Source organism: Aptenodytes forsteri, unplaced genomic scaffold (assembly GCF_000699145.1).
Source record: "Aptenodytes forsteri isolate BGI_AS27 unplaced genomic scaffold, ASM69914v1 Scaffold82, whole genome shotgun sequence".
NCBI classification, from domain to species: domain Eukaryota; kingdom Metazoa; phylum Chordata; class Aves; order Sphenisciformes; family Spheniscidae; genus Aptenodytes; species Aptenodytes forsteri.
This window is the reverse complement of record NW_008795490.1, coordinates 2,510,087-2,523,200: the sequence shown is the minus strand read 5'-3', so window position 1 is coordinate 2,523,200 and position 13,114 is coordinate 2,510,087. Positions and strand designations below refer to the sequence as shown.

General features: G+C 37.8%; 1 protein-coding gene across 1 annotated transcript in view; it reads right to left on the bottom strand.

The window, feature by feature from the left end:
- ESR1 (estrogen receptor 1) overlaps positions 1-9,062 on the bottom strand; it is a 174,778-nt gene extending 165,716 nt beyond the window's left edge. Inside the window, exon 1 of the mRNA XM_019472647.1 lies at positions 9,025-9,062. Coding sequence (XP_019328192.1) covers positions 9,025-9,049 — 25 coding nt within the window. The 5' untranslated portion in view covers positions 9,050-9,062. The remainder of the gene's footprint in view (positions 1-9,024) is intronic.
- Positions 9,063-13,114: the final 4,052 nt, after the last annotated feature.

Here is a 13,114-nt window from a genome sequence, read left to right as displayed (position 1 = left end):
TGGGGGGCGGGGGGGAGAGGGAAAACTTACTGATGGTAATCTTAAAAATCTAGAAAATTAAAACAAACCTACACTGAGAGGAACATGAAGGGGAACACCTAGTATGCTTTTACTATTCCTGATTTCTCCAACTACGCTGTAGCTGGTGACTGGCTATATATTCTAAAAACCTCAGAGATGAGACAAACTGTGTTGGTAGACAGAAAATGCTCCCATATAATGAAGTAAATATCAAGTTTGTGCATGACTGCAAAACAAAACCTTTAGACACTATTAATGAATGCTCAGGAAGCAGCTAAACACATAACCCACAAGATAAACAAATATTAATTTGACAGGGCCCTGTACGTAGGAATGTTCCTACCAAAGAGCCAATTTGTAATAGCAGTCATAAAGCCCTTAAATTAAGCATCGATGTAGGAGCAAGCAAAGCCAAGAAATCCCCTAAAATACTGCTTGATTGGAAAAGCAGGAATTGCATAGAAATAAAGAAGTTGCTATAAAGGAACTAACAAGTGGACACCTAGAAGAGCAGAAGGTTTGTAGCTAGTACACAGCTATTAAGTGATGTAGAGCAAACGTATGGAAAACCAACACAGCTAACTACCAATGTAAAAGGTTATTTGAAGCAGCTCTTCAAAAAAATGAAGTTGGTGTCTTAATGAGGACAATAAAAGAGAAAATAAAACTCTGGCAGACTAAATGTAAAAATGCAATACGACAAGCCAAAAAAGGTTTGAGAAATAACTTGCAAGGGTTTTTTTTTTGTGGGGGGTTTGGTTTTTTTAAGTACATCAAGATCAGGAAGTTTGCCAGAGTGTCTAGAGTTCTGAAACAAAGATGTAAAAGGAGCACTGAGAAAAAATAAAGCTATAACAGAAAAACTAAATGAAGTTTTCGCATCCATGTTCATAGCAAGGACCTTAAGAGAAATTCAAATAACAGAACCTTTCTTAAGGGGGGTCATTGAAGGATCTGCCTAAAAGTTAAAGTGTCAGTAAAAGAGGCTATAGAAAAATCCACAGAGAACAACAAGAAGTTAACAGGACCAGCTGGTGAGTTTTAAAGGAATTCAAGCGTGAAGTTCTCAGTATCAAAGGACAGAAAAAAAACAAAATGGGATGTCAAATCTTAAAAGGGTTTGCGAAAGGAGGAAGACAGAGGTAAACCTAAGGTAGTTGAGAACAGGTAACCAGACATCTCTACCTGGTAAATTAACAAAAACTGCTACAAGGAACACAATTAGAGTATCCATAAATACAGTATTTGGAGAAGTGTCATCATGGGAGCTTCCCTAAAAGGATTTTTATTCTGGAGTCAATAGAAATGTGAAAAGAAATTAAATTAAGTAATTCAACAAGCTCTGTCTCCAAGAGCTCTCAGAGAAACTGACATGTCACAGACTGGCCCCATGGGGCTAAATAATTGGCTGAAAGGTAGGACACAAAACCGAATACTAATGGTTAGGATTTTTTCAATGGAGGGAGGTCACAAGGGAAGTCTTTCTATTAGTGCCTCTGTTATTTAATATTTTAATAAGAGACCTGGAAAAAAAGGTGAATAGTGATATAACTAAGTTTGCTGATGATACTATGTTAGGGTAGTAAGGGCCAACTGCGACGAGTTGGAAAAGGATTTCACAATATAAAGGAAGAGATGAAATGGCAGCTGGAATTCAATAAATACCTGAAGGTTGAAGAGTATATTAAACAAATTATGGCCAAAAATTTGGCTTATTTAGACTAAAAAAAACCATGAGAGGAAATCTGACTACTCTCTATAAATACAACATTAGGCATAAACATCAAGACCTAAAAGGTATTTAAGCCAAAGAAAGAAAGCTGGCACTGCAAGCAAATTTAGTATAGAATTTACAAGCTTCTCAGCTGCCAGAGGGGTGAAGCTCTAGATCAGCCTGTCCACGAGAGGAAAAACAGCCTAACCGGGCTTTAAGATGAATGTGGATAAGCACTGTGAACAAATTACACAATCTGGTTGCTATGACAGCTTAGGACTGGGTTAGCTGCCCAACCTAGACTGGATTCAATAAATGAAACTAAAGCCAAAACTTACCAGCACGTAGCAGATGCACTATGACTCGTGTCTCTGCAGAAGCAAGTCCTAGTGCATTACCTATGCGGAAATAAGTTTCTGCTTAATGTCCTTGTATGTTTCTGCTTCTCTTTAGATCAAGAGAGGTGAGTTGCTTTGCGTGCAAGAAGCCTTGGAGGTAACTAACAGTAACTCAGTCACGTGCACAAGACTTCTATCACTAGAGACATAATTAGATTTAAAGTATTTTTGAGAGAGAAAGAATGTTCCACTTTTATCCAGAACGTCTGCTTTTCCCTTTGATTATGTTTCTACAACAGCAGAGGTAGCTTTAAGTGTGAAGGTCCAGTCTTTTGCAAGCAGTCATTTGACTTGCCTGAGCAGATCCAGTGCTGAGACAAATTAGTGATATGTTCGTTAGCTAGCACAGGGAAGGCAATTAGTTAATAAAAATAAGCTGTGTCTATGCTATCAGTTTTGTTCACACCAGTAGCAAGGTTTTGAAGTGATCGCCCCAAATCTTGCCTTGGCTTGGTCTGCAGAGCAGCTGGGGTGTGCATAAAACAGATTCCTTTTGCGGTAAACTAAACTGAAATCTCTGCTCCAAAAGTGTGCCAAACGCACCCCGGCCCCTCACAGGGACATAAGGGTCTGAACACAAGACTGGTTCTCCAGGCAGTCTCAAGCCATGTGTCAGGCATTATATGCCACCCGGGACATTAGGCCCTCACTGTCCCACCACAGCACTGCCAGACATTCACAGGGATGGACACCGATGGCTGGAAACCCGCCGGGAAGGCCGTGCCAGGAGAGCAGGGCACAACGGTCATGGTCCTACCCCAACCCTGACACCCAAATCGCGGAGGACCTAAACCAGTCCAGCATTTACTAGAAGACCCTGGTTGTACTAAAATGGCAACAGGTTGGGTTGAAGGGTTGTATAACACCAAGCAGCTGATACAGGCTCACTTCATAATGTACACATTTCCCAAGCACAAAAATTTTACTTTGAACATAATGAGTTGTCCAATGTTTTGTCTAGTTTTCAATCATCTAAGTTACCAAAGATCAAATTTGCTGAATGGTTTGTCTTACTTGCCTCAGTTTAATCCCTGAGGGAAGAAAGATTAGTTGCTTGTGCCTATTCCTCCTTTAAAAAAAAAGATAAAAATATCATAACTGACTCACCATCTAATTCATAAATTTTCTTGAGTCTCTCGACTCAGCTTTCTCTAGCTTTTTCTGTTTTATTTTTAAAGGCATTTCTACAAGTACATCCTTCATGTTGCTAGGTTTCAAGAGAAAAGAAATAAAGGAAGAAAACAAATCAATTTTTTTTTAAAAGACAGCTCTTTGTCAAAAGTCCAAAAGGAAGTATGAAAGTAATCTTCTTCTGTCACATATGTGCCAACCTCCCTTTTTGCCTAAATTTACTTTTTCATTGTTTGTGATGGACACTGCATACAAAACTGTGCCAGTGAACAACAGCAAATGCTTTGTTAAGAGGAAGACTACCCAAGAAAACAAGGTGTTAAGGAACTCATAAAATTCATGTGTCATAAAATTACAAAATTTCATTTAAGTGGTGCCTTTGATGTCCTCCTGCTTTAAAGTGGGTGCATGTGTATGCATGTGCAAGCTCTTGTGTGTGTAGAACACCAACATATACATAAACATCACAGAAATGCAGTCATGTTTGGTGCAAAGCAGCTGCTCGACAGGATATAGCAACATATATGACAAATTGGACAAAAAGCAAATCCACGAGAAATGTGCCCAGTTTAAACTACAGGAAGAGTTTAGGTTGACAAAACAGAACAATCAGAGTGGCTGGGACAGAAATATTATCACTCCTTACTCTTGTGAAATGTGCCATCGTCTCTGTAATGACCACATGAAATCAAGACTTCAGGGCTGCTTTCATATCCAAAGAGTCCAGGCGAGCTATCAATGCCTGTGCAGAAAGTGCCCTTCAGACAGAGCCAGAGGAAGTCAATACAAGCAGAAACTGAATGATTTCTTAGGGTGGTGGGGACACAGCTTGGCACCAGTTGCGGATATATTTGCATACTGGGCAGCAGCACAGTCTGAGATTAATGGTATTTTGGAATGAATAAGCAGGTTGTTTATATGATTTGTAACAACATAACAAGACAAGCCCACAAATATCATTTGAGTCCATCACCTCAAAATTGGTGATGCCAATAAAATGAGACCCGGCTATGAAATGCTTCCTGCTGTATCACTGCAAAACAAAATCTCAATGATCTTATTTGTAAAGACACAACCAGTTTATCTCCACTTGAAGAACACACAAGGCAAAACTATAAGCAGTTACACTAAAGTTACTCACAAACTTTCAGAGAACAAACAAAATCTAAAGAAGATTTTAGTTCTCTGTTGGTTTGGATTTCAAACCAAGTGCTTTGAAAAAATTGCCAAAATTGAAATCTGATGAATTTTGGCTTCCCAGTGTTTATGTTTAGCTGCCATAGATGATATAAAGACTGAATAGACAGTTACGATAGTCCACAAGCTATCTTGGCAGATCTAACCTGTAACTGCTGTGCTATTGAAAGCCATAAAAATTGTGAATGAAAGCTATTTAGAACTGAATAGACACAAAACTAGTAGCTTTATATAGAAATGTAATTGGACTCTTAAAAAACTGAATATGTGAAACATATCTGCATAATTCCAGGCTTATTTCTTTGTAGATTATTCTCCTTTAACTATTCCATTTTTTAAGATAACAAAAAACACAAGACAAATGGTATTTTTATTACCTGTCGGACTTTGCACTAAAACAATTCGTTATATTTGCACATTAATAAAAATACACAAAAATCCCACAAAAAGATATTTTCAAAACCAAATATTATTTTCGCTTTAAAAAATAACTGGGTTTTATCATTTAGACTCTAGAACATACTTAAATAGTAAACTGACAAAATTTTGTCCTTTTGTCTGTTAATCTACCTTTTGCAGTAAGTAATGGTAACAACAGAAACGATTAAAAAAAGAAAAAAAGAAATAGCAGAGGCAACCCAAATTATAGGTCTGGGAAATTATAAATGAAATTACTTTTAGCATCTGATATGAAAAAGGGCTTTTTTCAGATCAAAGAGATCTGCAAATTCCAACAGCTATAATAGACACATGCTAGCCACTGAAAAAGCAAAAGAAATAAATATATCTTGTAGAGCTAGCAAATTGTTTAATATCAGGTAATTATTTAAAAATCTTTCCCTCCAGTTTTATCTTCTTTCTCAGACTCGTTACCAAGCATCAGCTGAATGCTGCCAGACTGAGCTGCTACAGCTACTGGCTCCTTGGAATGTGGGGTTTTTTTTCTAAAATAAAGAGGATTATTTTACTCTTGAAAAGTCAAACGCTCATATCCATCTACAAGAAAGCACTACACAAATTTCTCCCACGTTCATCTGCAGCATTGCCCTCCAAAAAGGAAAAAAAAAAAAAAAATAATAATTTGGTGAGACAATATATGGTCATATTTTTAAACTGTGTCTTCTTCAGGAAAAAAATACTGTGTTTAAATTCCAGTTACACTATTTAGCCAGAAATGGAAATGGCCTTCTGAGTCACTGAGTGTAATCCTTCCTACCAAGCCTTCACCTCCTGCAGCCAACTCACTGTGCCTCTTACAAAGGGGGACACGTCCTAGCCTACCCCTCCCCTGGAAGGCTGAACCTGCCTGCATTTCCAGCTCCAGTCTGAATTTATTCACAGTCATACCTGTTTGGTTTTGTGTCGGCAATAGTATTCGTGTCCTGAATAAACAATATTTAAGCAAAATCATCACCTACAGCATTATGGCAGCAAGATTTAAAATCATCTTTCCTATACAGAAGTCAAGTTATTACCTTTTGCTATTTTTATTTAAAATTTATATTCATATGTTAGTGTGAAAGGTATTAAATGAACTCTACGCTTTAATACTTGGCAAGTGCATTTTATGTTTATGTGTATATATATATTTTTATATATATAAAATTTTTTAAACTTTTGTTTTCACTTTTCACTATTTTTATACTTTCATTTACTAGCAAATGATCTCATGTTTCCCTGCACCGCTCACCAGGCCTCTAGAGTACAACTCCATGTACAGTATGTGGGACCGCGGCTTAATTTTTTTCTGTAGCCTCCAAGGGCTCCCATGAGGCTCGCTTCTTCCTCCCTTCCTTCCACACACCCTGGCGTGGCCTTCGCAAGCCCCTTCCTCAGCTTCTGGAGATTTCACAGTGAGATTCGAGTAGAGTAGCAGGACACGGGTAGGAACCCAGTCCACACTGGCTCTGTCCCTTCACTTTCTACTTACGCTTTTCCCACAGTACTCTCATTAATTTTACTCTTAATCTTCTCGTTCTCTTTCCACCAGTGTCTCCCCCACCACTGTGCTACACTGTGGTGCCTGAGGAAGCAGCACAAAAAAGACATGGGATAAGAAACTGCTGCCAGAAGTAACTTTGGATAGCTGTGAGGAAGAGGTGAAAGAGAAACCCTGCTCACTGTCCGGAGCTGCTTGCTTGTCAAGTGACATTTCAGGTGGCGTGCGTTAGGCGGTGCCAGCAAGACACGCACGGCCATCACTCCAAATGAATGATTAATGACTGAACCGAGGCAGCAAAATGACAAGGTCTAAAATATGAGAGTGACAGTCTAAGATTAAAATCCACACGTGAGTTCTGATCTCCCCCCAAAGTAACAGTGCTGTCTACCTCTCCAAATTGCAGGGGGAAATTCTCAGAGACTCACCGGATCGCTGCGGCTGGGAAGGACCTTGGGGTCCCCCTCACGTAGTGCAACCCCCTTGCTCAGGCAGGGTCACCCACAGCAGGTCGCTCAGGGCTGTGTCCAGTTGAGTTCTGAATGTCTCCAAGGACAGAGACTCCACAACCTCTCTGGGCAACCTGTGCCACTGTTTGACTGCCCTCACAGTAAAAAAAGCTTTTATTTTTTTCTTTTCTTTTTTCCCCTCTTCTTTTTTTAATGTTTTCTTATGTTCCTTTTCAGAAACAAAGACGACAGATGAGCATGAATGAAGTTAAGTAAATAAACCAGTAGGCAAAAAAAATAAGAAGTGATAACACAGATCCTCTAATTTAACTTGTATTTTACCAACTGCAATTTCTCTGGTTACCACAGAGATAGACACATTTCTTAAGCTGGGGACTCATGTTCACAAGCCTTAGCGTTAAGCTGTGGGAATCGTCAGGGAATCCAGCTCTGCGGCAAGGTCTCAAAACTCCCATTATGTGCATGTTGGTAATGTGCAAACTCGTGAAGCAAAGGCAAATAGGCAACACTGGATTAGAACTTGCTTTATCATCTAATGAACATACATATCTTTTTTTAAAGCAGCATAAACACTCTCCTCTCCTGCCCATGCAACGCTTTATCAACAAACCCAACAATGCAAACTTTTAAACAAAAATGTCTGTATGATCGGCTCCTAAGTTTTACCCAGCTTGCATAATAAGGATGGCTTTTTCTAATTGCTTTCAGTTTCTGAGTCAGGTATTTACACACAGATGCTGTTGCGCTTCTGACACTGCAGCAATTCAATCAAGACAGAATTTGGGACATAATTTTCTTTCAGCGCCTATGATGAGGAGAGGAACTGCACTGAAAAACTAACATACCTCACCACTACTCTTTGTACTTCAGTGGAATCACAAAGTGAAATTTCTCAGTTCACAATGGATTTTTAGAAAAAAAAACTGAGAAAGATTTCAAATAGTTCTTTCATCGAATGCCTGGTCATTAGGGTATAGATCAGCAAGACGGAGAAAATAAAGAAATGTGCGGTGATGGCCTCTGCACCTTCAAGTGATGCAATATGGGGTCCAGGCTGCAGGCCATGAAGGGAAATCAGGAGATTCCAGCTTATTTCATTACGCCTGTTTTAACAAACACTTGTTCTCAAACTTTTATATGATATCAAGGCATATCACTTAGGGATCCAAATTTAAAATAAGCCTTTGAAACTTAAAAGTAAACTCCAAAGAAAGCACATGTGATTTGGAAGAAAGAAAAATAAAAGAAAACCAAACCAAATCAAAACAAAACCCCCCAAAAATTAAATAGAAAATAAGTAAAACACACCTATATCCAACTATGGGGGAGAAGGATTTTTGGAAAATCATATTTATCCAAGAAAAAAAAATATAGTTAAATTAAACAAAACCAATACTCAGCAGTAATTACCAGCTAAATTTTACCTACTGAGTTTAGGCACTGCCTTAAAAAATGGAAAGACAAGACTCTCACTTTGTACCAGGAAGAGCCTCTACAATAAAAGGAAAATGACAAAACTCACCAAACACACGATTTCAATATCATATAGTATAAGCATGGCTCAGCATCAGCTGACATCAAAATACAGTATTTCATTCATACCAGAAAAATGATACACTGCCTCACGTACATGACTGTCCTTTAATTGAATTAAGTCCTTTCACCATTATGTCTCAACCAATCGGCCAAGGCACCAGCACGTGATTTCAGATCATTTTGTTTACTATTGTCCTTCTACCTAAATGATCGATTTTGGCTAAGGGGTGGGGGGGGGTCACATCATTCTTTCTCAGCTGCAGCATAGGATTTTTGACACCGTCTATAGCACGCGTTAAACAAAGTACTACTACACCTGAAATATTCCTTATTAAACTTAAAACATACTTTAGGCAACAGTTGGAATGCATTTGGTTTGTTTTCTGTTGCCTTTTTAGGCTTCTCAACTACACTGCAGGACACAGGAAAAAAGGAACATAGTAAGAACAGTAACGTTAGGAAGAGTAAAAAATAAATCAAAACAAAAAACCCCTAACTTCTCAGCATTTCCATAGGTATTACTAGGTGTGCCCAGCAGAAGTTCAGGGTGAAAGCAGCATTTAAAATTGAGTGTGGGGGACAGAAACTGCAAAAAACCAAGAGTTTTTTCTGACTTACATTGATCCCAGCAGGCTGTTGCCATTCCCTCTGCAGGGCTCTCACTGGCCAGGGGGATCACATGACGTGGGGAACCAAAATAGAAAAGTCTCGGGAGCAAGGAAGCTGAACCAGAAGCACATTTGCAAGAAAAGACGTATGGCAGGCACAATAACACGCCCTTAGCAGCAAAAGGTGATAAATTTAGACGGGAACCTAGGCTGTGCTGAAAAACGGGCAATGCCTTGAGCCTTCCAGCCTGGCATCGGCCACCTTTTCGACACACGGGAAATGTTCTCTGCTGTAAATCTCAGTCCGTGTCTGTGCGTAACTAAACCTGGTAACTGCTCTAATAAATCTCAACAAATTACCAGACCTTAAAAGAAAATAGGATCTATTAAATTTAAAAATAAATCTATTACAGTTTAAAAATAAACTCCTACCGCTGGAACCACTTTCATCTTCAGGCTAAGGTTTTTAGTGGTCTGTTTCTAGAGAGGAAGCAATTTTTTTAAAAGCACATGCTCTCAAGATAATTGGGAGAGCTGTAAACACATTTCAAAGATTGCTTTCAATTCTTTCACAAGTAAAAAATATGCTTTCAGACCTATACACTAGTAAAACATGCACCGTAAGGCTGCAATTATAAATAAAGAGAAGGTTCAAAGAACCCAAGGCAAAAGCTGAACAGATGAATTAGTGACCAAATGCAAGTAACAGTTAACTTTTTCACCATTTACTAGTTTATTTGAAATTAGATTATTACAGTTTTATGTTCTATAAAATGTCAAGTTTTTCCTTGTTTCTAGTGAATGTCAGGGCAGTTATTGTAGAAGGAGGCTTTACCGAAAGATGCAAACAGCAGTATGAAGGAGACCGTGATCAAGGAAAAGAGAAACATGCTGCATACGTTAACAGGACAAGGACAGGAAATACTTTCTTGCTCTAATCCTTAAGTGCAGTCACCCTCACCTTGCAGTTACAAGGCAAAATATTGAAATGCCCACCCTTTCAATGCAAATGGCTCACAAGGGCTTTTGGATAAACACAGGAATAGAGAATGCAATGCAAAATCCTGCATAGCAGACTCCCACTGTGCAAGAAAAATGAAAATAATATGAAGAGGCGTCAAGAAACCAAACTATTCTCCTTTCATTAAAAAAACCCACAAAGGTAATTTTTCTTAAAAGTAAAATCTCAGATTAAATTTCCTCCAAAAAAATGTACATATGTATCAAAATATATACCTAATTAGAGAATATCTTAAATCAAGACAGATACTTTGATATTACAAAACCAAGATCTATTTTATTCTACAGGATATCCCAATACTTACACTGAATTTTTCACTAAGTGAGGTACTAGTCCACGTAAACATGGTGGCATAAAAAGGCTCTTCGTATCATCCCTGTTCTTATTAACAGTTGTAAAAGGAAACATGAACATTGATGAAAAGTAGTAGAATAGAAGAATACACCAGAGCTCTTGCCACTGATTATTTAAATATAAAGGAAGTCTTTCCAAAACTACTAAATCTGAAATATTTGGAGCTTATTTTTTTCTGGAAAAAAAATACATTTTGAGATCCATGCTGCATATTACTGTGTACATACTTCCAAGTATTCTACCACGTACATGATTTTTATCACTGTGTTCTTAGGAAAAGCTTTGCATCACTTAAATTGTGCCATTTTGCAGATAATGTGGCAGAACTGAGGCCAATGGAAGCTTCCTGTTGATCACGATAAGAGATGTACTGGAGCACTGAAATGAGTACACAAAACAGTGGATTCTGTCATAGCTCTTAAAAAAATGACTGAAGAAAATTGGCTTCAGCTACATCCTGTTCATTGATTTAAGAAGCCTGGATGAAAAATCACCTCTTGGATCAATTTTAAATGTAACAATGGCATGCTTTACCATATTTCAGAGAAGGCCTAGATAAGTGCTAATACCTTTCTCAGAGTATTCTCACTGTACATCCCAAACATACTGCAAATCATCTCAGCAACCCCTCTGTGGCCAAACAGATGGCTTATTTTATATGTTTTGTGTCCTATTTTCCCACATTTCATTTTTCAGTTTGAAATTATGAAATCTGGAAAACACACGGGGTGGGGGCTATGCCACGATATTCCACCATACATAGATAACTCAGTGGGATGGAAATGTAATCATATGGAAAACAAACCTACTGGCAAAGACAGTGAATCAAATGGCTAGAGGAATGCCAAAGTAGGGAAAGAAACGCACCCTTGCAGGGGAAAAACATGGCAAGGAGGAAGTACACATCTACCAGAGTAAAGAGCCTTAGGTAAAAACAGAAGGAGTGTCAATAAATCCTGGGGCTTAATACAGAGTGAGAAATACTTGGAACAGAGTAGAACATCTGTTTACACAGCTGGAACCAGGGCATCAGGTGTGTGTTATTCTGCATGCCCGCTTCCCCCATTTTTCTTAACGCTGATGTATATACACAGTAATGCATTGCTTAAATAGGCATTCATCAAATGAGCACATTGACAAATACTGCATTTCAGTACTCAAATACTGTCCGGTATACATCTATTATTTTGTAAAATTTCTACTGAAAGTATGATAGGGACAAACATTAATATGCTGACCTGCCCTGATAGTACATTATGATTTTCAAAAAAATCAATTCATAGATAGTTAAAGAATACTATAAAAGTAGTGTGCAGAACAGTTTTACCAATTCAAATTGCTAGAAACATGTATCCCTATTTGGGATAGAGATACAGATATTTATTTGGGATAAAGATACATACCTATCTTGGTAGGTAGCTTAATTCTTGAGCCAGAAGAAACCAAGTCATTTTTTTCAAGCTGTGGGCATACTTATGTCCCAGAGGTATGACTAGATTGAACCAATTTTCTTAGGGAATCTCTTCATAAATTAATAGAATACTTAACAAGCAAAATAGCAGGGCCAGAAGGTTATTCCACATCCATTTTTAAACACAGTATTTGGACCCCTTTCTATTCACAATACTAATACATCCTCAAACAAATTTTCTTTACCACCCCCAAAAAGTTTAAATCTTACTGCTATCACCAGGTTCCCCTATGTCCTAAAGGGACAGTTTTCCATAAAGTTAGTGGGAAATTTCACTACAAATATACAGAAATAGATTAATAATGTGTTCATCCTTCCTTACGCACATAGTTTAGAGCTGTTTATTTAAAAAAAAAGGTGCAAAAATCTACTATACATTTTAGTCTTAACTAACGTACAAACAGGAGTAAATTATATCACTTTTTTAATCTCTCCTGTGTATAACTGTAATCCACAGCCATTTGAACAAACTGTAGTAATCCTGGTGCTAAAATTGGCCTTTAAGAGGCTAAAGGATAATCCTTTGTAAGAGATGGCCCCCCTAATTTATTTAAATTCACCACACACATCTCTGCAAATTTACTAGTATGTGGTAATACATCTGATCTAAACACTAACATACATATGTTACTCACAAATTGTTCTCCTGGAAAACACCATCCTCATGTAAGATGTTTAAACCCATTTAGTGACCTTCTATGATTGAAGATACCAAGTAGCAATATAAAACTAAAAGATCATATCCCCTCACTCCCGGAAAAAAATTATCCAATCTGTTCTAATGGAATAATAAAACCTAACCCTCCTACTATAGGGATGACTGCTTCTACTAAAGACTTTTTTTTCCTTGTTTAAAATTCATTCTAAATTCTCCCTACCAGATAAAACAATCCCTAATAGAAACACAAACACTAATTGAGTAATTTTGTGCTGTAAGAAAGAAGAGGATGGAAATAAGAGACATTTCTTAACCTGTTTACATACATAATAATACTTCACACATCAAAGACAATAGCCGCCACCTTTCAGTTCGTATTCTCAATAGACAAGCCAGTTTTATGCAGTCCTTCTTTCTGCTAAGAGAAATAGCAAAAAGCTGGGAAATGTCAGGTTATATAGTCTTACCCACTGCCTGCTGTGTCAGCCATCGGTATGTCACAACTACAGTCTATTCCACCAAATTGTTGCAAAGACTAGAGATCTACAATTCATATTATTTTTTGAAGATTGCTACCGGGTTATTTTTCAATTTAA